The following is a 27,146-nucleotide window of genomic DNA, read 5'->3' on the forward strand; positions in this document are numbered from 1 at the left end:
ATATCCACATGACTCCTGCCTTTTCTTCCTATAGGTCCATGCTCACATGTCACCTTCTCACTGAGGCCTGTCCTGCCTGTCCTATTTTAAATTGTGCCCATCACCCTAGTGCTCCTTATCCTCTTCCCCTTGCCTTAATTTTCGTCATGACTCTTAGCACTGTCTCATATGCTACAGTGTAAGTTCTGTGAGAACAGTGGATTTATTTTGTTTTCCATCTCCAGTACTTTAAATGGTATTCTGTAAGTACATACTCATTAAATACTTGTTAAATAATAAATAAATAAATAAATAAATAAATAAATGAGCAAATAATACTTATTGGGTGCTTACACTGTATCAGGCATTATGCTGAGCACTTAGCATACATTTTGTTTTATCTTTATGAAGCAGGTATTATTATTTAATCCTCATTAGACAGATGAGAAAACTAAGGCTATTACTGACAGGGAGAATTAGTGAAGACATTTTCAACAGGGGGCAGGGGTTTTGTGTTTGTTTTGGGGTTTTTGCTGTTTGTTTCTTGTTCTGTCACCCAGGCTGGAGTGCAGTGGTGCGATTATAACTCCCTGCAGCCTCAACCTCCTGGGCTGAAGCAATCCTCCTGCCTCAACTGGGACCACAGGCATGCACCACCACACCTAGCTAATCTTTTTATTTTTTTGTAGAGACAAAGTCTCACCATGTTGCCTAGATTGATTTCAAACTCCTGGCCTCAAACAATCCTCCCGCCTTAGCCTCACAAAGCACTGGGATTACAGTTGGGAGCCACCACACCTGGCTTAGAAGGAGCAGATTTAGAGGAGTAATAAAAAGTTTAGTTTGGGATGTTACAGTTTGAGATACCTATTAGAAGTTTAATACTTAGCAGACAACCAACTGGAAATGTTCTAGAAGAAAGATTTGGGCTAAAAACAATTTAGAAATTGCTGTTTTAAAGCTGTGGGACCAGATGAAATGATCCTATAGTGAGTATTGTTGGAAAATAACAAAGGTTTAAGGATTGAGCCCTGTGTTGGTTGTAAATGGTGTGGTTAGATTTCCAACACTTGGAGGTTGGAAGGAGAAGGATCCAGCAACGGAGACTAAGAGGAGCAGCCAGTAAAGAAGGAGAAAAACCAGGAAAGTATGTGTGTAAAATGCTAGGAGTGTGGGTGGGTACAGTGGCTTACACCTGTAAGCCCAGTACTTTGGGAGGCCAGGCAGGAGGATTGCTTGAACCTAGGAATTCCAAACTAGCCTGAGCAACCATTCTCAGTTCCAGTGAGACCTCATCTCTACAAAAAGTGAAAAGACAAATAAAAAACAGGAGTGTGACATTGCAGAAGTTGAGCAAAGAGAATATTTCTCAAAAGAACGAATAATCAATTATGCCTGCAGCTGCAGAGAGACCAAGTGTGGTGAGGACTAAGATTTGACCCGTGGCCTTGACAATATGAAGACCTCGATAACAGCACATTCAGTGGAATGAGGGGAAGAAAGTAAGATGGGAGTGGGTTCAAGAGAAAATTAGAATTCCATTTAGCCTATTCATTGTAAAATTTGTTATTTATTATTTTAATTTTTCAGACTGTCTCACTTCGTCACCCAGGCTGGAGTGCAGTGGCGCAATCATGGCTCACTGCAGCTTTGACCTCCTGAACACAAGCAATCCTCCCCCCTCAGCCACCCAAATAGCTGCGCCTGTAGGCATACACCATCAACCTAGCTAGTTTTTTGTATTTTTTTTTTTGAGACGGGGTTTCACGATGTTGCCCAGGCTGATCTTGAACTCCTGGCCTCAAGAAATTCACCTGCCTCAGCCTCCCAAAGCCGTGGGATTATAGGGGTGAGCCACTGTGCCCAACCTTAAAATTTAATTGAATGTACAAAGGGCCAAGAATAGCCAAGACACTCGAAAAAGAACAAGATTAGAGGGTTTGCACTACTAAACATCAAGATTTATTATAACGATAGTAATTAAGATAGTTTGGTTTTGGTGCAGAAATAGAGCAATAGAAAGAATAGAGAGTGCATATGCATAAGGAAAGTGGATTTGTGTCAGTGCCAGCTTTGTGTATCAGTGGAAAAAGGATGGACCTTTAATAAATGATACTAAGGCTGGGTGTGGTGGCTCACGCCTGTAATCCCAGCACTTTGGAAAGCCGAGGTGGGCAGATCACTTGAGGTCAGGAGTTTGAGATCAGCCTGGCCAACATGGTGAAACCCCATCTCTACTAAAAATACAAAAAAATTAGCTGGATTTGGTGGTGCACACCTGTATTCTTAGCTACCCAGGAGGCTGAGGCAGGAGAATCGCTTGCACCGGGAGGCAGAGATTGCAGTGAGCCAGGATCATGCCACTGCACTCCTGCCTGGGTGACAGAGTGAGACCCTGTTTAAAATAATAGTTGTAGTAGTAATAATAATAATAATAAATGATACTAGGACAATTAGTCTTCTATATGAAAAAAATATGGATCTACACCTCATACTATACAGAAAATTAATTCCAGTGAATTTAAAGACTTAAATGATAAAAGCAAAGCTTTTGAAAATGTTTTTAAACGAATAAAAGAAAATATTTTTTGTCCATAAAACAGTGGTGAGGGCTCTTAAAAACACAGCACAAAAAGCAGAGACTATAAAGGAGAAGAAAGGCTAATTTGAGTCAAATCTTTAAATTTTCTTTTCATCAAGGGACACAATGGAAAAGAGGTTTAAACTAGCTACAGACTAGGTGAAGACATTTTCAACATATATAACTACCAAGTGAATAGTGTCTATAATTTATTTTTTTAAAAAACACCTGCAAATCAGTAAGAAAAAGATAAACAATACAATAGAAAAATGAAGAAAAGATAGGAAAAAGCATTAATAGAAGAATAAACATGATAAGCCTATAAATAAATGAAGCAACGTGCAACCTCACTACATAATTTACATTCAGGGAAATGTAAATTAAAATCACAATGCAATACCATTTTTTATACCAACCATAATACTGACAAAAACTAAAAAGTCTGCCCAGGCACTGTGGTTCATACCTGTAATCCTAGCACTTTGGGAGGCCAAGGTGGGAAAATCATTTGAGCCCAGAAGTTCAAGACCAGCCTGTGTAACATAGCAAGACCCTATCTCTAGAAAAAAAAAATTAAAACATTAGCCAGGTGTGTGATGTGTGCCTGTAGTCCCAGCTAGTTGGAAGGCTAGGATGGAAGGATCGCTTGAGCCCAGGAGTTTGAGGCTGCAGTGAGCTGTGATGGCACCACTGCACTCCAGCCTGGGCAACAGAGCAAGACCCTGTCTCAAAAAAAAAAAAAAAAAAATTTAAGTCTGGCAATATCAAATATTGTTAAGAGTATGTCAAGTAGTTTAGTCACTTTGCAGTTGGCATTATCTAGTAAAGTTAAAGGTGTACATTATCGTACAACCCAACAATTTAGTTTGGAGATACATACTCTAGTGAATCTTGCACATGATCACTAGGAAACAAGTTCAATAATTTTCTTAGTGCCATTATATGTGATAGCAAAAACTAAAAACAACGTGGATGTCCACTTTCAGGAGAATAAAGCCTTAAGAATGAATCTTTTTTTTTTTTTTTTTTTGAGATAAGATTTCATTCTGTCAACCAGGCTGGAGTGCAAGTGGTGCAGTCGTGGCCCATTGCAGCCTTGGCCTCCCAGGCTTAAGCAATCCTCTTTCCTCAGCCTCCTGAGTAGCTGGGACCACAGGCCTGTGCCACCACACTCAGCTAATTATTTAATTTTTTGTAGATATGGGGGTCTCACTATATTGCCCAGCCTGGTCCTAAGCCCCTGGGCTCAGGTGAGCCGCCTGCCTCAGTCTCCCGAAGTTACAAGTATGAGCCACTGCACCCAGCTAAAAATGAATCTTAAAAACATATATTGAATAAAACAGTAAGTTGCAGAACAATACAATATTTTGCATACTGTTCAAAGAGATACAAAAACCTAATAATATGCTGTTGGGGTTTTATATGTGTGTAGCGAAACTATGATGCAGAGCAAGGGAATGATAAATACAAAATTACAAATTATGGTCACTCTATTGGGAAGTAGAAGAAGAACACCATTAGAGAGAGTCACACAGGGAACTTCAAAGATATTAGTAATATTCTGTTTCTAAGCGTTGTTTGTGGTGGTTCATTTGTTCATGTTGATCTTATAAAATACTCATACATATCAAAGAATATGTAGAGTGAATACAATAAAAAGGAAAAGAATAAACCATAGAAAATAGAAAAACAATTTTTAAAAGAAAGAAAAGAAGATGTAACGTTGAGGCAAAAGTGTTGAAGATGAATGCAGTGTTGGGGCTGGGTATGGTGGCTCACACCTATGATCTCAAGCATGTTGGGAGGTGAAGGAAGGATAAGTTCAATACCAGCCTGAGCAACATAGTAAGACTCTATCTCTACAAAAAAAATTAATGAAAAAAAACATAAATGCAGTGATGGACATGGATTTTCAGCTGCAGAGGAAAGAGATGAGAAGGAAGTCTGTTGGACAAAATATAACAAAAACCTAGATTAGAATCAAAATGTAATTCAGAAAGAGACCTTGGAACCATCACCTGGTCAGCCCTGCTAGCTGCACAGATATGGACAGACCAACTGAGAAAAGTGAGCCACCCAGTATTAGGCAACTGCTTTATGGTAGAACTCTGACTAAACTTAGGTTCCTGATTCCCATCCTGGGTGAATCCTACAGAAAAGAGCAAGAGACATTGTGAAAGGGGAATTAAAAAAAAAAAAAAAGAGTGGCCGGGCGCGGTGGCTCAAGCCTGTAATCCCAGCACTTTGGGAGGCCGAGGCGGGTGGATCACGAGGTCAAGAGATCGAGACCATCCTGGTCAACATGGTGAAACCCCGTCTCTACTAAAAATACAAAAAAATTAGCTGGGCATGGTGGTGCGTGCCTGTAATCCCAGCTACTCAGGAGGCTGAGGCAGGAGAATTGCCTGAACCCAGGAGACGGAGGTTGCGGTGAGCCGAGATCGTGCCATTGCACTCCAGCCTGGGTAACAAGAGCGAAACTCCGTCTCAAAAAAAAAAAAAAAAAGACTATCTGGATATGGAAGAAAAAGGGGGAGTGTAAATTGCATCTGAAGTTTGAGCCTGGGAACTGGAAGGCCATATAATATAGTATATTATAGGGATTTAAAAAATCACCTGACTTTTGAGTCCAGCACCTTCACTTACTAGATGGGATGACCCTGGAGAATTCATTTAATCATTTGGAACCTCAGTTTCCTCTGTAAAAGAAAAATAATAATACCTAATAGATTATTATGTCTGTAAAAGTACTTAGTACAGTGCAACATATCTTTAGCACTCAAATCATTATTTTTATGAAGTAATTATAGTGCAGTATGAAATGGCAGTGTCAGCCAGCCATGGTGGCTCACATCTGTAAACCCAGCACTTTGGAAGGCCGAGGTGGGAGAATTGCTTGAGCCCAAGAGTTTGAGACCAGCCTGGGCAACATAGCAAGACTGTCTATATTTTGAAAAAAAAAAAAAAATCTTATTTAAAAAAATGGGAATATTGAAAGGGAAACTGATTTGGTGGGGAAATATGATGGATTTGGCTTTAGATATGTATTGTTTGTTTAATCAATTCATAGTCCAAGTTCCAAAAAAGACCTGATATAGTGACCTTTAGACTGATGGAATTTATGTGCCAATGGGACAGCCAAATGGTAACCAACCATAGGTAGCCTGAAAATGTAGGTGAAATAACAGGCTGGAAAACTAAGATTGGGAATGACGGTATTATCATAGCCAGCTCTTTCTCTGTGCCAATTAGCCCTTTAAGGAAGGGAATGTTGAAGAGAAGTGTCTGAGCACCATACTCAGGAAGAGAAAGAAAGGGCAAGAGAAAAACAACTGCTTTGTCATAAAGTCAGGAAAGGAATCAGGAAATCAGGAGAGCGTAGAGTTGTGGGGGATAAGAGAAATGAGGCAGCATGGAGCTTAAAGGAGGATAAAAATAGAAGAGCAGATTAAATTTGGCTGGCTCTCACCAGTGGCCTTTGAAAGAGCAGTTACAGTGAAATCAACAGATGTGCAAGCCAGGTTGCAAGATGGAGAAGGAGTATGTATGGGAAGAAAATGAAGGTAACAGTAGAAGCAATTAGCATTTTGTAGGTCATGGAGAAAGAAAGTGAAGAATGAACACTCCTATATTTATTCTCAGTCCTTTAATCTATAACTTCTTAGGCATGACTCCCATAACCAGAGCCAGTGTTTTCAGACACAGATAACTGAAGAGATATTTTTCTTTTTCATGTTGTAGCAGATGTGACACTCAACTCCCTGGTGTCCGAAGCATTCGTCAGGTTTTTTGTGGAGTTGGTAGGACATTATTCTTTGAGCATGACTGTCACTGAGCGTGGGGAGCGTGTTTTCCAAAGGGAACCCTTCCGTAAGTCGCACACCTCCCGAAGCGTACGCCACTTCCTAGATCTCTTCATGGAGACTCAAATGTTTGCAGGATTCATCCAGGACCGAGAACTTCGGAAAAGTGGAGTTAAAGGTCGGTTCCATTATAAAGTTCTCCCTCTCTATTTAGGGAATACCTTGAAAGATTTTACTATATTATGAATAAAAACTATTATAAAGCTTCAAGGGCTCAAAATCTGAGTGGTTTATTGTGAAAACTGTTGATTATGTAAAATTGTTTTAGCCATAGAAATAATACATTGGTAACAAGCACAGAGTTTTATGTAATTCCCAGTTTGGGGTGTTAGACAGTTTCACCATCATGAGTTTTTCCTTGTAGGTTTGTTTGAGGTCCGGGCCATCCAGTTTTTGGAAACAATTCCTGAATCCGAGCCCAGTGGGGTGAATAGAATTTTGCGGAGTCTTGGTGAGTTGCTGTATTTTCCTGTTAGATAAATGTGGCTGAAGACCAGGTGCAGTGGCTCATGCCTATAATTCCAGCACTTTGCAAGGCCAAGTAAGGATGTTTGCTTGAGGCCAGGAGTTTGAGACCAGCATGGGCAACCTAGTGAGACCCCATTTGTACACAAAGTTTTAAAATTATCTAGGCATGGCTAGGTGCAGTGGTTCACACCTACGATTCTAGCACTTTGGGAGGCTGAGGCAGGTTGATCACCTGAGGTTAGGAGTTCGAGACTAGCTAGCCTGACCAACATGATGAAACCCCGTCTCTACTAAAAATACAGAAATTAGCTGGGCATGGTGACAGCCGCCTGTAATCCCAGCTACTTGGGAGGCTGAGGCACGAGAATCACTTGAACCTGGGAGATGGAGGTTGCAGTGAGCAGAGATTGCACCATTGCACTCCAGCCTGGGCGACAAGAGCAAAACTCCATATTAAAAAAAAAAAAAAAAAAAATTAGCTGGGCATGGTGGCACATGCCTGTAGTTCTAGCTACTTAGGAGGCTGAGGCCTGAGGGCTATCGCTGGAGCACAGGAATTTGAGGCTGCAATAAGATGATCGTGCTACCCCACTCTAGCCCAGACAACAGAGTGAGATTCTTGTCTCTAAAAAAAATAAATAAATAAAAATAAATGTGGCCGAAGAAGCTTTGCAGTAAGTGGGCCACATCACAAAAGCTTTATAATCAGATCAGCAATATAGCCTTAAATAGGCTAATCAGAAATCATGATGCTAATTTCCAAAGTGTTCTAGCGAAAAGGAAGCATTTTTCTAAAAGTTTGGGATCCCTCATCAGAGTGATCTGTGCGGCCATTTCCCAGAGATGAACCTCCCTGAACTATCTTTCATGATACAAGTTTGCATATCATGACTATTAATCTTTTCTAGGTCACATTCCTTGGAGAATCTTATAAAAACTGTGGTCCTTCTTCCCAGAAAAATGTATTTACAGCATATAAATAAATTTTGCATATAATTTTAGGCTACTCATGTACCCCATGAAGCCTATCCTTGGGACTCCGGGTTAGAAACACCTGGTTTAGAGGGTCTTCTGAGGCAAAAGAGGATTTCTTGCAAGTCTAATTTTGTACTTCATACAGAAACACATTTATGATTTTTCAATAATAGTTAATTATTTAGTATGATATAAAAGAACAGTGGTGTGACTAGCCTAAAATAATGAAGAACCTCTATGATATTTATATTTGTCTTTGAAATATATGCCCACTAATTAGGCCCTGTCCTTCACTAGCTGACAGACCATAGACAAATTAGGCCTTAGGCTGTTATTTCATCTTTATACTATGGGGTTAGATTAGATCAGAGGTTCCCACCTCTGACTACATTTTATAATCTCCAGAGAACTTAAAAAAAATTTTCCCCTGGGCTCCAGGAAATCTCTGGAGAGCAAGCCAGGTGATTTTAACCTATAGCCAAGGTTGAAAACGACTGGATTACATGACGTCTGAGTTATTTTCTCCCTCTGCAATTAATTAGACACATGGGGCTTGGGGTTCATTTTGGTTTTGGTTTTGGTGGTTAAACACATCAGCCGTTTGAGGTATCAGCTTAACTCTTGAGATGTTCTGAATGACTGAGTTGTTAATCCCTTGCCTCAAATAATGTACAATAAAAGAATTGAGAGTTCACTGTACCTTTCTTTCCCTTTAGGAAGTAAAATGAAATTTCTGCAGAAGAAATGAAATATCTGATTGTCTTCATTCTGAATGTAGAACAGAAAGTGCCAAAGAAAATGTTTTTCCGAGTCAGGATCCCTCGAAGTATTGTACAAACTCCTTGAAATTTTAAAAGGTTAAAAAGCAAATCAGGCTCTCAGAGGAGGGTTCTCCTGTTGCTGCCGTAGTAGTCACTGGAGAATTGTTGGGAGAGGTCTGGAATCAATGCACTCTACTCTGTCTCCGGTTTTTTTAATAGCAGCCTTTTCTGTGTGATTCTTGGGCTCATTCTCTGTTTTGTGCTTCGTCTATGAAAGTAGTTTTCTTTTATAAGGAAAAGCCTTGTTAGTGTTACAGTTAAAAAATAGCTCAAAGATGAGTATGAGAGAAATGCTGAATTTAAAGTAGTAGAGAGACACGATGGAAATGAAGAACACTAGCCTTATACACATAATTCTCATCACTGAAATACCATGGCAGCTTTAATCCATGGGCTGTTTGACCTAGGCTAAGGAATAGACTCATCACATATCTTCATTGTTTTACCTTATATTTACGGGAATCTCACTTAGGAGGAAGCCTTACTTATAATATTATATGGTACTGTTATTAAGTACCTTATAAAGTTAGACATCTTGCAACTCCTCTTCCAAATTGTGGGGCACTTGAGTAGTTTGCTTGTCCCTCACATGTCAACAATGAACTTTGTGGAGGCCGGATGCAGTGGCTCACACCTGTAATCTTCACCACTTTGGGAATCTAAGGCAGGAGTTTGAGGCCAAGAGTTTGAGACCAGCCTGGGCAACATAGCAAGATCCCATCTCTACAAAAACATTTTTTAAGTAAGTAAATAAATTTAAACTTTGTGGAATTACAGCTAATACGAAAATGTCCTTTCAAGGGCATGGGAGCTACCTTTATTTTTCAGTGTCCACCACATACCATGCACTGTGGTATATGTGTGCACATCATCTCAATCAATCCTTAAATCAGCCTTATGAGATATTTGCATCTCTATTTTACTAATAAAGAAACTGAGGCTGGGTGCAGTGGCTCATGCCTGTAATCTCAGCACTTTGGGAGGCCAAGGCGGGTGGATCATTTGAGGTCAGGAGTTCAAGACCAGCCTGGCCAACATGGTGAAATCTCGCCTCTACTAAAAATACAAAAAAAAATTAGGTGGGTATGGTGGTGGGTGCCTATAATCCCGGCTGCTCAGGAGACTGAGGCATGAGATCACTTGAGCCAGGCAGAGGTTCCAGTGAGCCAAGATTGTACCACTGCACTCCAGCCTGGGCAACAGAGTTGAGACTCCATCTCAAAAAAAAGAAAGAAAGAAAAAAGAAACAAATTCGAAGAAGTTAAATAAGTTGCCCAAAGCTGTACAACACAGAACTGAAGCCAGGACTTTTATGGACACAGAGAAAGTTGGTTAGTCCTACAGATGGAAATTTGATCTCAGTAGGATTTTTTTTTCTTTTTCTTTTTTTTTTTTTTTGAGATGGAGCCTCATGCTGTCACCCAAGCTGGAGTGCAATGGTGTGATCTTGGCTCACTGCAACCTCCACTTCCCAGGTTCAAGCGATTCTCCTCCCTCAGCCTCCTGAGTAGCTGGGATTACAGGTGCCTGCCACCACACCCAGCTAATTTTTGTATTTTTATTAGAAATGGGGTTTCACCATGTTGGCCAGGCTGGTCTCAAACTCCTGACCTCATGATCTGCTCACCTTGGCCTCCCAAAGTGCCAGGATTACAGGTATGAGCCACCACACCTGGCCCTTGGTAGGATTATATAGCTATTTATTTTATTAATAAAAATTTTCTATTAAGTGTACCAGAGCCACTTTTCAGCTCTGAGAATAAGGGACTTTGTAGGTGCCTAGATGAGACTCTTTATTCCCTAGAAATGTTGAAATTTTTGCTCTATTTTTCTCAAAATATGAACATTTCTTGAACACATACCACTTAGTCATCTAGACCTTTAATATCTAAAGTAGTAGTAGTAGTGATTAGAAAGAGAAATTTTTCAGTGATGGTGCACTTTCGTGTGTGTGTGTGCATGTGTGCGCGCGCACACACGCGCGTTTTAACTGATGGGCAAATTCAAGTTCAGATGGTGCACTTTTCATTGATTAATGTTATAGCAAATGTCAGTTTGTTTTCTTCAGTTTCTGCTCATGGTTTTAACTGGCACAGAAAGTATTTATTCAACCTTACAGAATTGCGTAAGTTGTATTGTGATACAGTTTATTGACTTGTACAGTATTGTCATTACAACTCTTTCAGGTCTGCATGAATCTGAAGCAGAACACCATTTAAGACTGGTGCTGTATAATATAATTCCTACAGATGAGGGCCCAGGGAGTAGAACTGAGCCTATGTCTTTTTTTTAATGTTAGTTAAGCAGCTTACTCCCAGTGGGACTTCTATTAGACATCTCTCCATTTGGTCTCTTCTTACACTCCAACCCAGAGGGAACAGTTAATAATTGGATGTTTATAAAATGGGAGTAGAAGGGTTTACTGTGATGGATCCTGACTATCCCTCTAGGAGGAGACCCTTACTTCAGGAATGGGAGTCTTTATCCCTGCAGCCTGAAGCTGCTTCATTTCCCTAGGTCTGTTGTTTTGTTTCTGTAAAGTGTTATGAGTTCTGGATATTTTTGTAAAAGAATCGCTCAAGATTTGTATAAAATGTTGTTTACAGATCTTTTAATGAATAAATACATAAAAATCCCATAGATCTCTTGGAGAATTCTTAAGATGTAAAGATCTTTTATGTCACTTAAATCTATAGCTAGCACATTTACCTAATGGTACTTAGGTAATCAGAATTAGTCTTACACTGACCAGGCTTAATAACTGTGGTCAACATTTCTAGGCTCTTGGCACACAAAGCCTGGGTCTAGACTGCACACTGGGCAGGGTATATAGTCTGACAACTTTATTTGGTCTTTACCTGCTTGATCAAAGGGAGGCTGCTTAGTCCAGGAGCCATGCAGCAGAGAAGGTGCATGGGCAGCAGAGAAGGTGCATGGGCAGCAGAGAAGGTGCATGGGCAGCAGAGAAGGTGCATGGGCAGCAGCTTCAGTGGTTAGGAGGCAGTGAGGAGTGCCATTCTATTACCGTTAAGTCCTAAAGGCAAAATTACAGGATTTTTAAGTTGGGTGCTATGGCCAGTTATCACTTTCGCTCTTGGGAGCTACTGAGGTTCCTTTTGATACACAGACCATAAAGCTTCACAATTTTAACTGGAGACTGGCGCCCAGTTCCAGAGTCTCTTTAGGAACGGTACTTATGCAATGCAAAAGTTTTCAGGGCATGAGGGGTAAGGATAGTTGGGGTACAACAAGGAAGTAAAAGAGGAACAACACCGGGAGCTGTGGCTCACGCCCGTATTCCCCGCATTTTGGGAGGCCTAAGGGAGAGGATAGTTTGAGGTCAGCCTTGGCAACACAGGAAAACTCCATCTCTACAAAAAAATTTAAAAATTAGCCAGGCGTGGTTGTGTGTGCCTCTAGGCCCTGCTATTCCGGTGGCTGAAGGGGTCGGGGTGGAGGGGGAGGGGTTGGGAGGGGTGGCGAGGGGTGCCGGGGGGGGGCGGGGGGGGGGGGCGGGGTTGGAGCCGGGGTTTAAGGCTGCAGTGAGTTGTGATCGCACCACTGCACTCCAAACCTGGGCAGCAGAACCACACTCTGTGTATATTATAAAAAAAAATAAGTCCAGCACAGAGGAAGAGAAAATTAAGGGGAGAAGGTGGAAGTAAGCAGAGGTAGAAACCAGTTTATCTCTCCGCCAAATCCTGCAGCCAGTTCCCTCCAAAATGTTAAGGAGCTCCCCTTCCAGATATTAATGTTTTGGATGAAACGTAAACCCCCAACTTCAGATGGCCTCCACTCGCAGGCAAAAAAGTGAGGCAAGCAGAGGACAAGAAATTGAGGCCTTCCGCTGACGCAGAGAAGCCAAGACGTGACGTCACGTCCGCCCAAAACAAACCAGCCCGGCAATTTCTAGATATCCGGCGGGCGCGCCTTCAAAATTAGTAACTGAGCATGCGCCAGCGTCAATACGCAGGAGACGTGATTATATCAGCGACAGGCGCCGGCGTAATTAAATAGAACTGAGTTTACGCACACGAAGAAAACGCAGCCAAATCTGAGTTTTCCACAATGGCGGGCACGGGTTTGGTGGCTGGAGAGGTTGTGGTGGATGCGCTGCCGTATTTTGATCAAGGTTATGAAGCTCCTGGTGTGCGGGAAGCGGTGAGTGCGGGATGTCTGTGTAGTCGACTCACTGCTCGCTGGCTGTAACAAGCGAAAGAAACTTGTTACAATTTGCCGCTTCTACCCTGGCCCCCGATTCTCGTTTTTAGGCTGCAGCGCTGGTGGAGGAGGAAACTCGCAGATACCGACCTACTAAGAACTACCTGAGCTACCTGACAGCCCCGGATTATTCTGCCTTTGAAGTAAGTGTGTCTTGAGCCCAAGTATGAACGAGGATTCCTGTGAACCTTTGTTTTGGATTGTGAGCTTTAGCTAGGTAAAAGTGATTTTTAAATTCCAGTTTTAACTATTGCTTGCATAGCTACTACTTGCTTATTATATAGGTATCAGTCCATTAAAAACAACTAGATAGATAAGTCTTCTCCGGGGTTCGTATTCTAAGATCCATAGGAAGACTTTCTGGGGCTCCACGAACTCACTTAATGCAAAAATTTGTGGCTACAGTTGAGATAGGGCCCATGCGTAAATTCTCAAAGGGACCCTCTCCTGACAGGGTTCACTCTACAGCAAGTGATCTAGAGTTTTTAAATATGTGTAAGCCTAATTACCTAAGCTCTTTAGAACCACTGGAGATTGGCTTATTAACGTCTAGATATTTATCAAATGTATGTTATGTGACTGAAAGGACAAACCATATTCAAGTGTATACTGCTTTTTTCTCAGCCTTCTCCTTTGTTCCATAATCTATCCAGTGTTTTTATTAATACATTTCTGATTAATGTAGGCAAGAACTTTCACTGATATAAATACTTTCTAAGCGGTAGGTGCTGTTCTAGATTCTGAGATCATAGCGATAAAAAGATACTTTTTAAAAAAATATATTTTGTTCTAAAACAAAAGTCCTCTTCACAAAAGATAGGGCTTCTGAATACAGAAAAATACAATACAATGAGAAGCTAGATATATAAAACAAAAAGTTTACAATAGTATGTATAAATGCGTAATAATATGTAAAGGACCTATAGTGGAGGTATGTATAAGGACAACAGGATTAGTGAAAGGAGTACCAGGCTGGGCGCAGTGGTTCATGCCTGTAATCCCAGCACTTTGGGAGGCCAAGGCAGGTGGATCACCTGAGGTGGGGAGTTTTGAGACCAGCCTGACCAACATGGAGAAACCCACATTTCTACTAAAAATACAAAAAAATTAGTCGGCGCAGTGGCGCAGTCCTGTAATCCCAGCTACTCGGGGGGATGAGGCAGGAGAATCACTTGAACCTGGGAGGCGGAGGTTGCAGTGAGCCAAGATTGCATCATTATACTCCAGCCTGGGCAGCATGAGTGAAACCCCATCTCAAAATTAAAAAGAAAAAGAGAGAGAGAGAGAAAGAAAAGAACGGAGTGCCTGTGCTTGCCTAGGGAGTCAGATGCTGTTCTACTCCACACAGTGAGTAGATAACTATTTTAAATGTATAACCTTGAAATACAACCAAGGTTCTAGTTTTAGGGTCTCATTAGCTAAATGAAATCTAAGATATTATTTCTAAATTACTGGATTCAAGTATTTCAATATGTATAGCTTGGAGGTTTTCTCCCCCATTACTCCTGTTTATTTATTAAAGGATTATGGTATTAAAAGGCAGTATTTAGCTGGGTGTGGTGGCTCACACCTGTAATCCCAGCACTTTAGGAGGCTGAGGTGTGAGGATCACTTGAGACCAGCCTGGGGAACATAGTGAGACCCTGTCTCTACAAAAGAAAAATTAAAACATTAGCCAGGCATGGTAGCGTGCACCTGTAGTCCCAGCTACTCAGGAGTCTGAGGTAGAGGGAGAACTTCTTGAGGTGGGAGGATTGCTTGAGTTACAGGTTGCCACAGCGAGCCACAATCATGCCATTGCACTCCAGCCTGGCAACAGAACAAGACCCTGTCTCAAAGAAAATATAAAAAGACAATATTAACATTAAAGTAACATGAAAAAATTGTTAGTAAGTTTGTTGTTGCTGTTGTTGTTTGAGATGTAGTCTTGCTCTGTCACCCAGGCTGGGGTGCAGTGGTGCCATCTCGGTTCACTGCAACCTCAACCGCCTGAGCTCAGGTGATTCTCCTGCCTCAGCCTCCCGGGTAGCTGGGATTACAGGTGCCTGCCACCAAGCCTGGCTAATTTTTGTATGTTTAGTAGAGGCAGGGTTTCAGCATGTTGGCCAGGCTGGTCCCAAACTCCTTGCTTCAGGTGATCTGCCTGCCTTGGCCTTCCAGAGTGTTGGGATACAGGTGTGAGCCACCACGCCCAGCCTTGGTTAAGTTTTAAGTAGAAGACACATGTTCCTATGAACATATTTTCCTATGCTTTTTCTATATATTGTTACCTAAATGTAGATGTTAACCACATTAAGAACTAAGTGCAATAATGCTCCTTACTGGACCAATTTCTGAAGGTTTCAAATAATTGCATTGAATCAGACTTTTTAAAGTACTTTCACCAGTTTTTTCCCCTCTCTCTTAAATACCATTGTATTAAATAATCAGTAAACTGGGTTCAAGTGATTCTTCTGTAATTAGTTTACTGGTTATTAATCCTTTCTTTTTTTTTTAGACGAAGTGTTGCTCTGTCACCCAGGCTGGAGTGCAACTCCTAGGCTCACTGCAACCTCCCCCACCCAGGTTCAAGCGATTCTCCTGCCTCAGCCTCCTAAGTAGCTGGGATTACAGGCATGTACCACCATGCCCAACTAATTTTTATATTTTTAGTAGAGAAGGGGTTTCACCATTGTGGCCAGGCTGGTCTTGAACTCCTGACCTCAAGTGATTCACCCACCTCAGCCTCCCAAAGTGCTGGGATTACAGGTGTGAGCCACCACCGTGCCCAGCATCCTTTCTTAGCAACAGTTGCTAATGTATACTGGGCTCACTTTCTTACTTGGTGCACAAAACAGCCCTATACACTATATAACGATGTTTGCTATCCCCATTTTGTTTTTGAGATGGAGCCTCACTCTGTCACCCAGGTTGGAATGCAGTGGCGGAGTCTCAGCTCACTGCAACCTCCGCCTCCTGGGTTCAAGCGATTCTCCTGATTTAGCCTCCTGAGTAGCTGGAACTACAGGCACCCGCCACCACGCCCAGCCAATTTTTGTATTTTTAGTAAAGATGGGTTTCACCATATTGCCAGGCTGGTCTCAAACGAACTCCTGACCTTGTGATCCGCCCGCCTCGGCCTCCCAAAGCGCTAGTATTACAGGTGTAAGCCACTGCGCCCAGCCTGCTATCCCCATTTTTTAGCTGGGAAAACTGCAGCTTAGAGAGGCTAATTGGCCAAGACCTTAACCATTCCTCAAACTGCCTCTGAAATTACTGTTTCATTAAATCATTTAACAACTATTTACAAAGGCCTGTTCCATGCTGGGTATTGGAGAACAGGATAGGCAGGGTCCATACTCATGAACCTTACAACCTAGAGTATTGAGACAGACAATAAATAGATCAGAAAATATCAGATTGCTGATAAATGCTGACAGAGAATGATAGTGATAAACTGACTGGGTGACTCTAGGTTGGGTGGTTGAGGAAGACCTCTCAAAACTGAGATGAGACTACTCCATGAGCAGGGATTTTTTTTTCTTCTGTGACTTAGCTCCCTGAACACTGGCTTAGTCTTTGGAGAGAGTTGAGCTAAAATTCCAGATCTGTCAGTTACTGACCATGTGAGATAAGTGTTCCTCCTGTGCCACATGGCTCAAGACCACTTGTACCACATTTTTATACTGCCTCTTATCTAATTATTAGCTGTTACTCCTTGTCTGTCACTGCAGAGTTTTCTAGCTAGAATGTCCTGGAGAGAAAAGAAAAAAAAGAAACTAGATAACTACATTTTCTTAAGATTGTGTGTAATTTAGCAGTAGCCCCGGCAAAATGCTTTCTCTAGAAAGAAATGCTTAATACAAAACTTTTAAACATTAATGCAGGCTTCTGTAAGGCCTTTGATACTTATTCTCTAGTCTAATTGTTAAGATAGTTGAAGCCCTCAGAAAATTAAAATTACATAGAATAACCAAAGTATTACTATAAATTAATATTTTAAGCAGTTATTTATACTCAGGGTAGGAAATGTGCAGAACAGAAATGGGATAGGATATGGGCCAAAATGTTGGCCAAAGGAGAATAGCTATACTACGTTTACTTGCAAATAGTAAAACTGCTAGAGAAGATAATGAATATAAAGAAAATAAATTTATTTCTTACATTTCTGGAGGCTGGAAAGTCTAAGGTTCACTGGCTGCATCTGGTGAGGGCCTTCTTGCTGATGTGGACTTGGTGTACAGTCCTGAAGAAGCACAAGGCATTACATGGCAAGGTGGGGTACACAAAAGACAAGCTGGCTTTTATAACAGATCCATTCTAGGGATAACTCATTAATCCATGAATGGATTGAGCCTTCATGACCCAATCACCTCTTAAAGGCCCCACTTCTTAATACTGTTACATTGGGGATTAAGTTTCCACATGAGTTTCAAGGGGGATGAACATTCAAACCATAGCACTGTCCAGCTGATTCTGATATGCTGCTGGAATTGAGAACCACTGGTTTAGGATTAATCTTTTTCTCTGTAGGCTCCTTAATACATGCCACTTTTCCCGCCTAAGCTGAATATGAAGCGTGTGTGTGTGTGTGTGTGTGTGTGTGTGTGTGTGTGTGCGTGTTTTCGTTCCAGATTCTAGACAGCATTTAACCCAGAGAAGAATTAGGGGAAGGTAAATGATTGATTATAATGGGTAGTATAAAGAATAAATATCTAAGTAGCTTAAATTTGTTCTTTGGTGATTGTTAATTTCAATGGTCAACATGATCTTAAAAATCTTTCTCTGACTTACACATCAGACTGACATAATGAGAAATGAATTTGAAAGACTGGCTGCTCGACAACCAATTGAATTGCTCAGTATGAAACGGTAAGAATATTAAAATGGAAATTAAAATTTAGCTCATTGTAACTCAATAATGAGTTGAGATTTGTGAAGAATGTATTTGCTGGCTAATATTGGCAGTGTTGGCTGGGCATGGTGGCTCATACCTGTAATCCCAGCGCTTTGCGAGGCCGAGGCTGATGGATTGCTTGAATCCAAGACCAGTCTGGGCAACATGGCAAAACTCCATTTCTACGAAAAAATAAATAAATAAATGCAAAACGTAGCTGGAGGTGGTGGCACACACCCGTGGACCCAGCTACTTGGAAGGCTGAAGTAGGTAGATTGCTTGACCCCCAGGAGATGGAGTTTGCAGCAAGCCGATATTGTGCCACTGCACTACAGCCTGGGGGACAGAGGGAGACCCAGTCTTAAAAAAAAAAATTATTTATATGTGTATGTGTGGGTATATATATATGTATACACACACACACACATATATATATTATATGGTGGCAGGGCAGTGTTAAAGTGCTGGGTAGTATGAAGAGATAAAGCACAGGATCATATCCCTTCCCATTTTTTCTCTACCAGGGCATGGGTTTTTTAGTGCATGGGTGGGTGTTTTGTCAACTACTTTTTCCCTTAATATATTACTGACATCTTAATATTATTAAATATTCTTTAGTAACATCAGCTAATAGCTAATGTAACAGTCTTTTATGTGAGTATAATGTTGCTTATTTAACCAGTTCACATTTAAGTGAACATAATGGTGCTAAATCATATTTGTAAATTGATTCTTAGGATATATTGGTTTCTTATTATAAGGTTGACATTCGCAGTCTTCTGTAGTTGTTATACTTACGGGACATTCTATTGGGAGGAGATGTAAAGGCTTGGCAGTATATATGGTTTTATTTTATTTTGTTTTTTAATTTCAGATATGAGCTTCCAGCCCCTTCCTCTGGTCAAAAAAATGACATTACTGCATGGCAAGAATGTGTAAACAATTCTATGGCCCAGTTGGAGCATCAAGCAGTTAGAATTGAGAATCTGGAACTAATGTCACAGCATGGATGTAATGCCTGGAAAGTATACAATGAGTAAGAAGGTGTTTTTTTTTTTTTTCATCTTCTCTTTTTTTTTTTTTTTTCCTTTTCTTTCCATCTCACCCAAAGTTCTAGTACTTTTTAAAAGTATGGGAGGTGCCGGATACTGTGGCACATGCCAGTAATCCCAGCCCTTTGGGTGGCTGAGGCGGGTGGATTGCTTGAGGTTAGGAGTTCAAGGCTAGCCTGGCCAACATGGTGAAACTCTGTCTCTGGAAAAAAAAAAAAAATACAAAAAATTAGCTGGACAGGGTGACGCATGCCTGTAATCCCAGCTACTCAGGAGAATGAGGCATGATAATTCCTTGAGCCTGGGAAGCAAAGTTTGCAGTAAGTCAAAATTATGCCACTGTACTCCAGCCTAGGTGACAGGGTGAGACAGAAAAAAAAAAAAAATGCCTGCACAGTGGCTTCCTCCTATAATCCTAGCACTTCAGGAGGCTGAGGCAGGCAGATCACCTGAGGTCAGAAGTTTGAGATCAGCCTGGCCAACATGGTGAAACCATATCTCTACTAAAAAAAACAAAAAAATTAGCCATGCGTGGTGGTGCTCCTATAGTTACAGCTACTCAGGAGGCTGGGGCAGGAGAATTGCTTGAACCTGGCAGGCAGAAGTTGCAGTAAGCCGAGATTACGCCACTGCACTCCAACCAAGTGACAGTGAGACTTTGTCTCCAAAAGAAAAAAAAAAAGTGTGGCTAGGGGAAGTGTGATGATAATATAGCTAGACTTTGTCTTGGGACTGTGTTCTAGAACTACAACCCATATGAAGGCCACTATTTTGAAACCCACCTCAAAGTTCAAGAGTATTAAGAGGACCTAAACCAAACTACTACATTTATAGTATAATATTGTAAGAAAATGAGTTCTGAGGTCCCATTTACAGAGCACCATTTGATAGAATGTTACCAAGTATTGCTTAAAGAGTTGATTCTCATTAGTCATATGGAATGCCCTTTAAGTCCTGTGAACACTGAATTAGCAAATACTGCACAGCTTCTCCTAGGGGAAATATGTACATATACATGTGCACACATACACATATCTCTCACGTAGATTAAAATCTTAAATCCTAAAATAAACTCATCCTGGTAGACTTCTTTTTTTATTTTATAAAAGAGAAAACAAAGTTGAGAAATGTAAAGCAACTTTCTTGAAACTGCCCCACTAACAGATCCCACACTTGGAACTTGAGTTCCATCCTCTGGTTATTTCTGTATGAGAGCTGAAACAAGAAGGCAAAGCACCTCCTCATCTTCAGCTGAGACTGCATGCTCGGCAGCCCAGATTTTTTTTTTTTTTTTTTTTTTTTTTTTTTTGAGACAGTTTCATTCTTCTTGCCCAGGCTGCAGCTCAATGGCGCAATCTCAGCTCACCACAATCTCTGCCTCACGGGTTCAGGTAATTCTCCTGCCTCAGCCTCCTAAGTAGCTGGGATTATAGGCATGCACTACCGCGCCTGGGTAATTTTGTATTTTTTAAGTAGAGACATGGTTTCTCCATATTCGTCAGGCTGGTCTCAAACTGCCGACCTCGAGTGATCCACCTGCCCTGGCCTCCCAAAGTGCTAGGATTACAGGCGTGAGCCACCGCGCCTGGCCTAGCTTTAGTATTTTATTGCCTATCTAAAATTTGGATTCCTTGCTTATAAAATTCAGTGGTTAGATTATCTGCATGGCCCCTTTGAGCCCTAAAGTTTCCTGAGCGTCTATTAACAATTTAAGGGGAAAAGGCCACCGAACTTCATAACAGTATGTAAAACTTTTATTAGAGTGTTTCCTGAAACACAGCTACGTAAAATGAAGCAAAACCACAAAATGATAAATACTATTTCTCAAATCTTCAAAATTATGCGTTAAATATTTGTAGTCACATAATGGTCCAGTGGACAAAATCCAGAATTTGGGAAACTCTACAAAGCCTACAACTAACTTTGTTTTTTTGTTAGTTTGTTTATTTGTTTTATGTATGTATGTGTGTGTGTGTAGCAAGAGGGAAAAAAAGAAAGAATGGAATTAGAGTGATTAAGAAATTTAAGAGACATTAGTAAAAAAATCTTTCACAAAATGGAAAAATGTGATTCTTCTCAAGAAGCTTTGTCTAATGGCAAAGATAAGAAGTTTTATGCTAAGTAACCAGTAGTCCATTTTTTGGCATATGGAAGCAAGTACTACATTGTGTGCTGTAGTCTGTCAACTAAGTTGTTAAGCGATGGTGCATTGCCAGGTATGGTGGTTCATGCCTGTAATCCTAGTGTTTTGGGAGGCTGAGGCAGGAAGATCACTTGAGGCCAAGAGTTTGAGACCAGCCTGGGCAGCATAGTGAAACCCTGTCTCTACAAAAAAGAAAACAATTAAAAGAAATAGCCAAGTATAGTGGTACATACCTGTAGTCTGTCTCAAAAAAGAGAGAGATGGGACATTAAGAATGAGGGTTGTTGAAGATGGGTGAAATTGGGATGTTTAGAAGGAAACAAGGAAAACATTCTAGGAATGGAGAGCATAGATATAGGGGAAAAAAATATTACATTGAAAAGAACATTGCTGTCAACTTACCTGAAAACCTTTAGTAATTCCCTATTACCTGCAAAGTAAGGGCCAAGCTTTTTTTTTTTTTTTTTTTTGGTACGCATTAAGACAGAATCTTGCTCTGTCACCCAAGCTGGAATGCAGTGCCACAGTCTTAGCTCACTGTAGCCCTCCCAGGTTCAAGCAATTCTCCTGCCTTAGCCTCCAGAGTAGGTGGGATTATAGATGCGTACCACCACACTTGGCTATTTTTTGTAGAGACAGAGTTTCACCAAGTTGGCCAGGCTGGTCTAGAACTCCTGGCTTCAAGTGATCCTCCAGCGTCAGGCTCTCAAAGTGCTAGGATTACGGGTGTGAGCATCTAGTCGGGCCAGGCTTTTTAACATGGTATTCAAGGCCTTTTCCTTACTACCTCAACTGTAGCCTTTTAACTGAACCCAAACTAGTCCTCTCTCTGGTGATTATCATAAATCCTGACTCTGGGGCTTTACTTGCGCTTGCCTTTACCTGTTCTACCCAAATTCAGCTTGTTTAGGGATCGGCTCTAATTTGCTTACTTGTCTTCTTCCCTGATTGAAATTCTGCTTCTAGTGTTATCTCCCTCTTCTGAGTAACTATACACAGAATAATTATGCACATCCCTTGTTTTCCATTTGATCACAAAGTGCTTTATAGTGTTTAACACTTCCCTGAGCATATTTTGTCTTCTCCTCCAAATTCAGTGGGCACTTCTCCAGAGGAGGTGTACTATATTTTATCAAAGTATATTTAAGAGGAAAGGTGGGAGAAGGGAGAAGACAAACTAAACTTTCAGGGAGAGCTAATTCAAAGGAAAGCCCCCTGTTGGTGGTTAGCAGTCTGGAATACAGCACTAAAATCAGTAGTCCTCAGGGTGGAGTGACTGTTGAAGCCTAGGAAAGGGGATGACCTGAGGGAAAGCCTAGAGAGGCATGGCTGCTTAAAGACTGAATCTTGAGAGAATTGCAGCTAGTGCAAGGAAATCAGACAGTAGAGGTAAGAGAATAACTCAGGTGAGCAGCAGAAAATTTGAGTCATGAAAGCCAGGGAACAAAATTAGATCTAGAGCAAGAACACAGTAGAGCCAGATGGGGTTGAAATAGACCCTGTCGGTGATTGATCCACTGCCCAAAGAGGAAATTGATATGATATAGAATTATATCTCAATAAAGCTGTTATTTAAACTTAAAAAAGAGATTAAAATCTACTGTTGTTTTATTCTCTAATGATAATAATCATATGGTACTCTGCATTTTTGAACTTTTCCCCTGTGCTAAAGCTGACCTGGACTGGTGTCTGTTTTTCATTACTCTGTGTGTAGGTCACATGTAAATACAGACTGATACCTCAATCTCTAGCCTTCTACAACAGTTTTCTTTTTCTCACCTCTCTCTAGTTAGCAGTAGACAGGAGGAGAGAATGACAAGATAAATGTATATACAAAAATACAGAGATAAAAGGAGGTTGAGAAAATAAGTGAGTATACTCAGATACATTCCATCTTCTCTATGACAAAAAGTAATGACAGTTTAAGAAGTGACAAAAGGCCGTGCTTGGTGGCTCACACATGTAATTCCAACACTTTGGAGGGGAGGCCAAGGTAGGCAGATTGCTTGAGCCCAGGAGTTCAAGACCAACCTGGGTAACGTGGTGAAACCCTGTCTCTAAGAAAAAAAAAAATAGAAAAATTATTCAGACATAGTGGCTTATGCCTGTAATACAAGCTACTCTGAAGGCCTGAAGTGGGAGGATTGATTGAGCCCGGGAGGGTGAGGCTGCTATGATCGTGCCACCGCATTCCAGCTTGGGCGACAGAGCAAGACTCTGTCTCAAGAAATAAAGCCAGGTGCAGTGGCTCACACCTATAATCCCACCACTTCGGAAGGCCGAGGCAGATTGATCACTTGAAGTCAAGAGTTCAAGACCAGCCTGACCAACATAAGTGAAACCCCATCTCTACTGAAAAAATGCAAAAATTAGCAAAGCATGACAATATGCACCTGTAATCCCAGGTACTTGGGAGGCTGAGGCAGGAGAATCACTTGACCAGGTGGCAGAGGCTTCCGGTGAGCTGAGATCACACCACTGCATTCCAGCCTGGGCAACAGAGCGAGACTCTTGTCTCAAAAAAAAAATAATAATAAAAGTGACCCAAGTACTCAAAGTATCAAGCAGGGCATGGTGGCTTATGTCTGTAATCCTAGCAGTTTGGGAGGCCGAGGAGGGAGGATTGCAGCTCCTTGGGAGGCTAAGGCAGGAGGATTACTTGAGGTTGGGAGGTGAAGGCTGCAGTGAGCCATGATCACACCATTGCATTCCAGCATGGGTGACAGTGCTCAGTTATGGAGCGTCCAACATATTTCTTGGCACAGAGCTCCATAAATACAATTTTTAGCAGAAAAACTTGAAAAAGTTCACTTTTAATTGATACTGTTAGATTTTAATGTATTTTAATCTGATTTTCCTCTTTTCCTTCAGAAATCTAGTTCATATGATTGAACATGCACAGAAAGAACTTCAGAAGTTAAGGTAAATTGTTTTTTCCTATTTCAGAGTAAAGTTTAAGTGAACCTTTAATAAACAGAATAGGAAGAAAAGCAATGAAACTGCAGTCAGATAAAAGCATAACAATTGATCTACTCTCTTTGTTCAACATTTGGCAATGGACTTGCCCTACCTTAGTAGAGGAGAAATAGGCCCGAGGTCTGAAAACATCTCTATCACTTGCCATTTGTAAGTCTGCAGACAGACACTTTTAAGAGGGAAAAAGTTGCAGAATAACACATATAATCTGATTTTTAAAACCAATTTCTGCCGGGCGCAGTGGCTCACGCCTATAATCCCAGCACTTTGGGAGGCCGAGGCAGGTGGATCACGAGGTCAAGAGATCGAGACCATCCTGGTCAACAAGGTGAAACCTCGTCTCTACTAAAAATACAAAAAAATAGCTGGGCATGATGGTGCGTGCCTGTAGTCCCAGCTGCTCGGGAGGCTGAGGCAGGAGAATTGCTTGAACCCAGGAGGCGGAGGTTGCGGTGAGCCGAGATCGTGCCTTTGCACTCCAGTCTGGGCAACAACAGCGAAACTCCGTCTCAAAAAAAAAACAAAAAACAAAAAACAATTTCTGCACACACATATAGGAAAGGACACCCACCAAAAACTCAACAGCAGTTATCAGGAAAAAGGAGACATGCATGGAAGGAGGGACTTGAGAATTGTAATCTGCGTGTACTCATGTGTGTGTGTGAGATTTCTCACAATGAGCACGTTTTACGAAACTTGTAATAAAAAAAAATCATTAGAAGAAAAGTAATGTCTCCAGGCATGGTGGCTCACGCCTATAATCCCAGCACTTTGGGAGGCCAAGGCAAACGGATCACCTGAGGTCAGGAGTTCAAGACCAGCCTGACCACATGGAGAAACCCCATCTCTACTAAAAATACAAAATTAGCCAGGCGTGGTGGTGGATGACTGTAATCCCAACTACTCGGGAGGCTGAGGCAGGAGAATCGCTTGAACCAGGGAGGCAGAGGTTGTGGTGAGCTGAGATCGTGCCATTGCACTCCCTCCTGGGCAACAAGAGCAATAGTCGATCTCAAAAAGAAAAAAAGGTAATTTCTACAGTTAGCCTGTAACTGTACATAATATTGTTCCCATGGGATTAAGGTATTTTCTTACGTTAGAGTTTTCTGTTGATTTAGGTCTTAGTTTAAAATGTAATAGAAGGCCGGGCGCGGTGGCTCACGCCTGTAATCCCAGCACTTTGGGAGGCCGAGGCGGGTGGATCACAAGGTCAAGAGATCGAGACCATCCTGGTCAACATGGTGAAACCCCGTCTCTACTAAAACTGCAAAAAATTAGCTGGGTATGGTGGCGCGTGCCTGTAATCCCAGCTACTCAGGAGGCTGAGGCAGGAGAATTGCCTGAACCCAGGAGGCGGAGGTTGCGGTGAGCCGAGATCGCGCCATTGCACTCCAGCCTGGGTAACAAGAGCGAAACTCTGTCTCCAAAAAATAAAAAATAAAAAAAATAAAAAAAAATAAAATGTAATAGGGTTGTGTAAATAATTTTTTACAGAAAACATATTCAGGATTTAAACTGGCAGAGAAAGAACATGCAACTCACAGCTGGATCTAAATTGAGAGAAATGGAGTCAAAGTGAGTATCTATTATCTTTTAAATTGCTAACCTTTTACCTACTTTTCCACAATTGTGCCTTGATTTTTTTTTTAATGAAAAGTTAAAAGTGAAAGTTAAGATGGGTGCAGTGGCTCACACCTGTAATCCCAGCACACTGGGAGGCCGAGGCAGGTGGATCACCTGAGGTCAGGAGTTTGGGACCATCCTGGCCGACATGGTGATATGCCATCTCTACTAAAAGCACAAAAAAATTAGCTGAGTTTGAGACCAGCCTGGCCAACATGGTGAGACACCATCTCTACTGAAAGTACAAAATATTAGCCGGGCATGGTGGCGTGTGCCTGTAATCCCAGCTACTTGAGAGACTGAGGCAGAAGAATCATTTGAACCCAGGAGGCGGAGGTTGTAGTGAGCCAAGATTGCTCTACTGTACTCCAGCCTGGGCAACAAGAGCAAAACTCCATCTCAAAAAAAAAAGTGAAGCTTAGTGTTATGGCCTTAGGTAAACATGTATATACATTTAAGATAAAATCTTCTAAGAGAAATTTTACATTGAGTAATTTTTTTCCTTTTTCCCCCCATTCTAGCTGGGTATCCCTGGTCAGTAAGAATTACGAGATTGAACGGACAATTGTTCAGCTAGAAAATGAAATCTATCAAATTAAGCAACAACATGGAGAGGCAAACAAAGAAAACATCCGGCAAGATTTCTGAGAAGACAGTTTAGCAGGTAGAAGAAAAGTTGGGCTTTCACAAAAAGCATCTGAGCTTTTAATTAAGTGTGAAGGGCAACAGCATCTTCCCCCAAAACCATTGACGTTTAAATGTTTAGAAATCGTAGAATGTGTGGACTGCTGTAGTAATTCTATTTGTATATCTCAACAGAATTAAAATGTCTAGCTTGTTGGTATTTTTTTAGCCATTAAAAAAATAATCTTTAGACTTTCAAAATAAGTACGATTTTAGAATAATTTTATGTCATAGAATTAAGTTTGAGCTATGGGGGCCATATTTTGTATCGAAGGATGTTTATTTAAAGCTTTCAACATGTACAGGAAGTTGGCAACTTTTGGTTTATGACTTTGTCTAATAAAGAGAGAGTTCCAAACACGTTATTGATTACCAAACAAGACTTCAGAAATATAGTGACTGTACAGTCATCATTACCATCATCATAGGTAACAGTTATATCAAACAGTATGTGCTGAACACTGTTCTGAACACTTTAGGTAGATGAACTAGATGTATATGAATAAAAATCATTTGGTTCTCACAAAAACCTCAAGAGGTGGTTACTGTTTTTCTCATATATGGACATATAACAGACACTAGTTAAGTAACATAACTTGCCAGAGTATTTTGTTGTTTTTGGTATTGTTTATTTCTTTTTTGTTTTTGAGAAGGCATTTTGCTCTTGTTGCCCAGGCTGGAGTGCAATGGTGCAATCTTGGCTTACTACAACCTCCACTTCCCAGGTTCGAGTGATTCTCCTGCCTCAGCCTCCTTTTTTTTTTTTTGAGCCATAGTCTCTGTCACCCAGGCTGGAGTGCAGTGGTACAGTCTCAACTCACTGCAACCTCCACCTCCCCAGTTCAAGTGATTCTCCTGCCTTAGCCTCCTGAGTAGCTGGGACT

The 27,146-nt window shown here is 41.2% G+C and overlaps 2 protein-coding genes across 4 annotated transcripts in view; both read left to right on the plus strand.

The window, feature by feature from the left end:
* DENND2C (DENN domain containing 2C) overlaps nt 1–9,014 on the plus strand; it is a 74,677-nt gene extending 65,663 nt beyond the window's left edge. Inside the window, exons 17-19 of one of the 2 annotated variants that reach the window (XM_032249668.1) lie at nt 6,302–6,541; nt 6,788–6,874; nt 8,583–9,014. In XM_032249668.1, the coding sequence (XP_032105559.1) occupies nt 6,302–6,541; nt 6,788–6,874; nt 8,583–8,614 (359 nt within the window). In that variant the 3' untranslated portion in view covers nt 8,615–9,014. The remainder of the gene's footprint in view (nt 1–6,301; nt 6,542–6,787; nt 6,875–8,582) is intronic. The other variant, XM_032249669.1, reaches the window with a different exon arrangement.
* Nucleotides 9,015–12,654: 3,640 nt separating this feature from the next.
* BCAS2 (BCAS2 pre-mRNA processing factor) lies at nt 12,655–26,792 on the plus strand. 2 transcript variants are annotated; one of them, XM_032249671.1, is made up of 7 exons: nt 12,656–12,848; nt 12,959–13,051; nt 17,689–17,759; nt 18,659–18,820; nt 23,851–23,901; nt 25,450–25,530; nt 26,100–26,792. In XM_032249671.1, exons 1-7 carry the CDS (start codon nt 12,756–12,758, stop codon nt 26,224–26,226), a joined length of 678 nt encoding a protein of 225 aa, XP_032105562.1. In that variant the 5' UTR covers nt 12,656–12,755; the 3' UTR covers nt 26,227–26,792. The 2 variants fall into 2 exon arrangements, with proteins under 2 accessions (XP_032105563.1, XP_032105562.1); XM_032249672.1 differs by lacking the exon at nt 25,450–25,530 and having other exon boundaries at nt 12,655–12,848.
* Nucleotides 26,793–27,146: the final 354 nt, after the last annotated feature.

The sequence above is a fragment of the Sapajus apella genome, unplaced genomic scaffold (assembly GCF_009761245.1).
Source record: "Sapajus apella isolate SASKATOON/1434 unplaced genomic scaffold, GSC_monkey_1.0 scaffold69, whole genome shotgun sequence".
Lineage (NCBI taxonomy): Eukaryota > Metazoa > Chordata > Mammalia > Primates > Cebidae > Sapajus > Sapajus apella.

Bases quoted from the DNA above. Each gene is read 5' to 3' on its own strand.
- BCAS2 (XM_032249671.1), top strand. From the start codon at position 12,756: ATGGCGGGCACGGGTTTGGTGGCTGGAGAGGTTGTGGTGGATGCGCTG. The intron at 13,052-17,688 runs GTAAGTGTGTCT...CTTACACATCAG, and splicing joins CGGATTATTCTGCCTTTGAA to ACTGACATAATGAGAAATGA. The intron at 18,821-23,850 runs GTAAGAAGGTGT...CTTTTCCTTCAG, and splicing joins GCCTGGAAAGTATACAATGA to AAATCTAGTTCATATGATTG.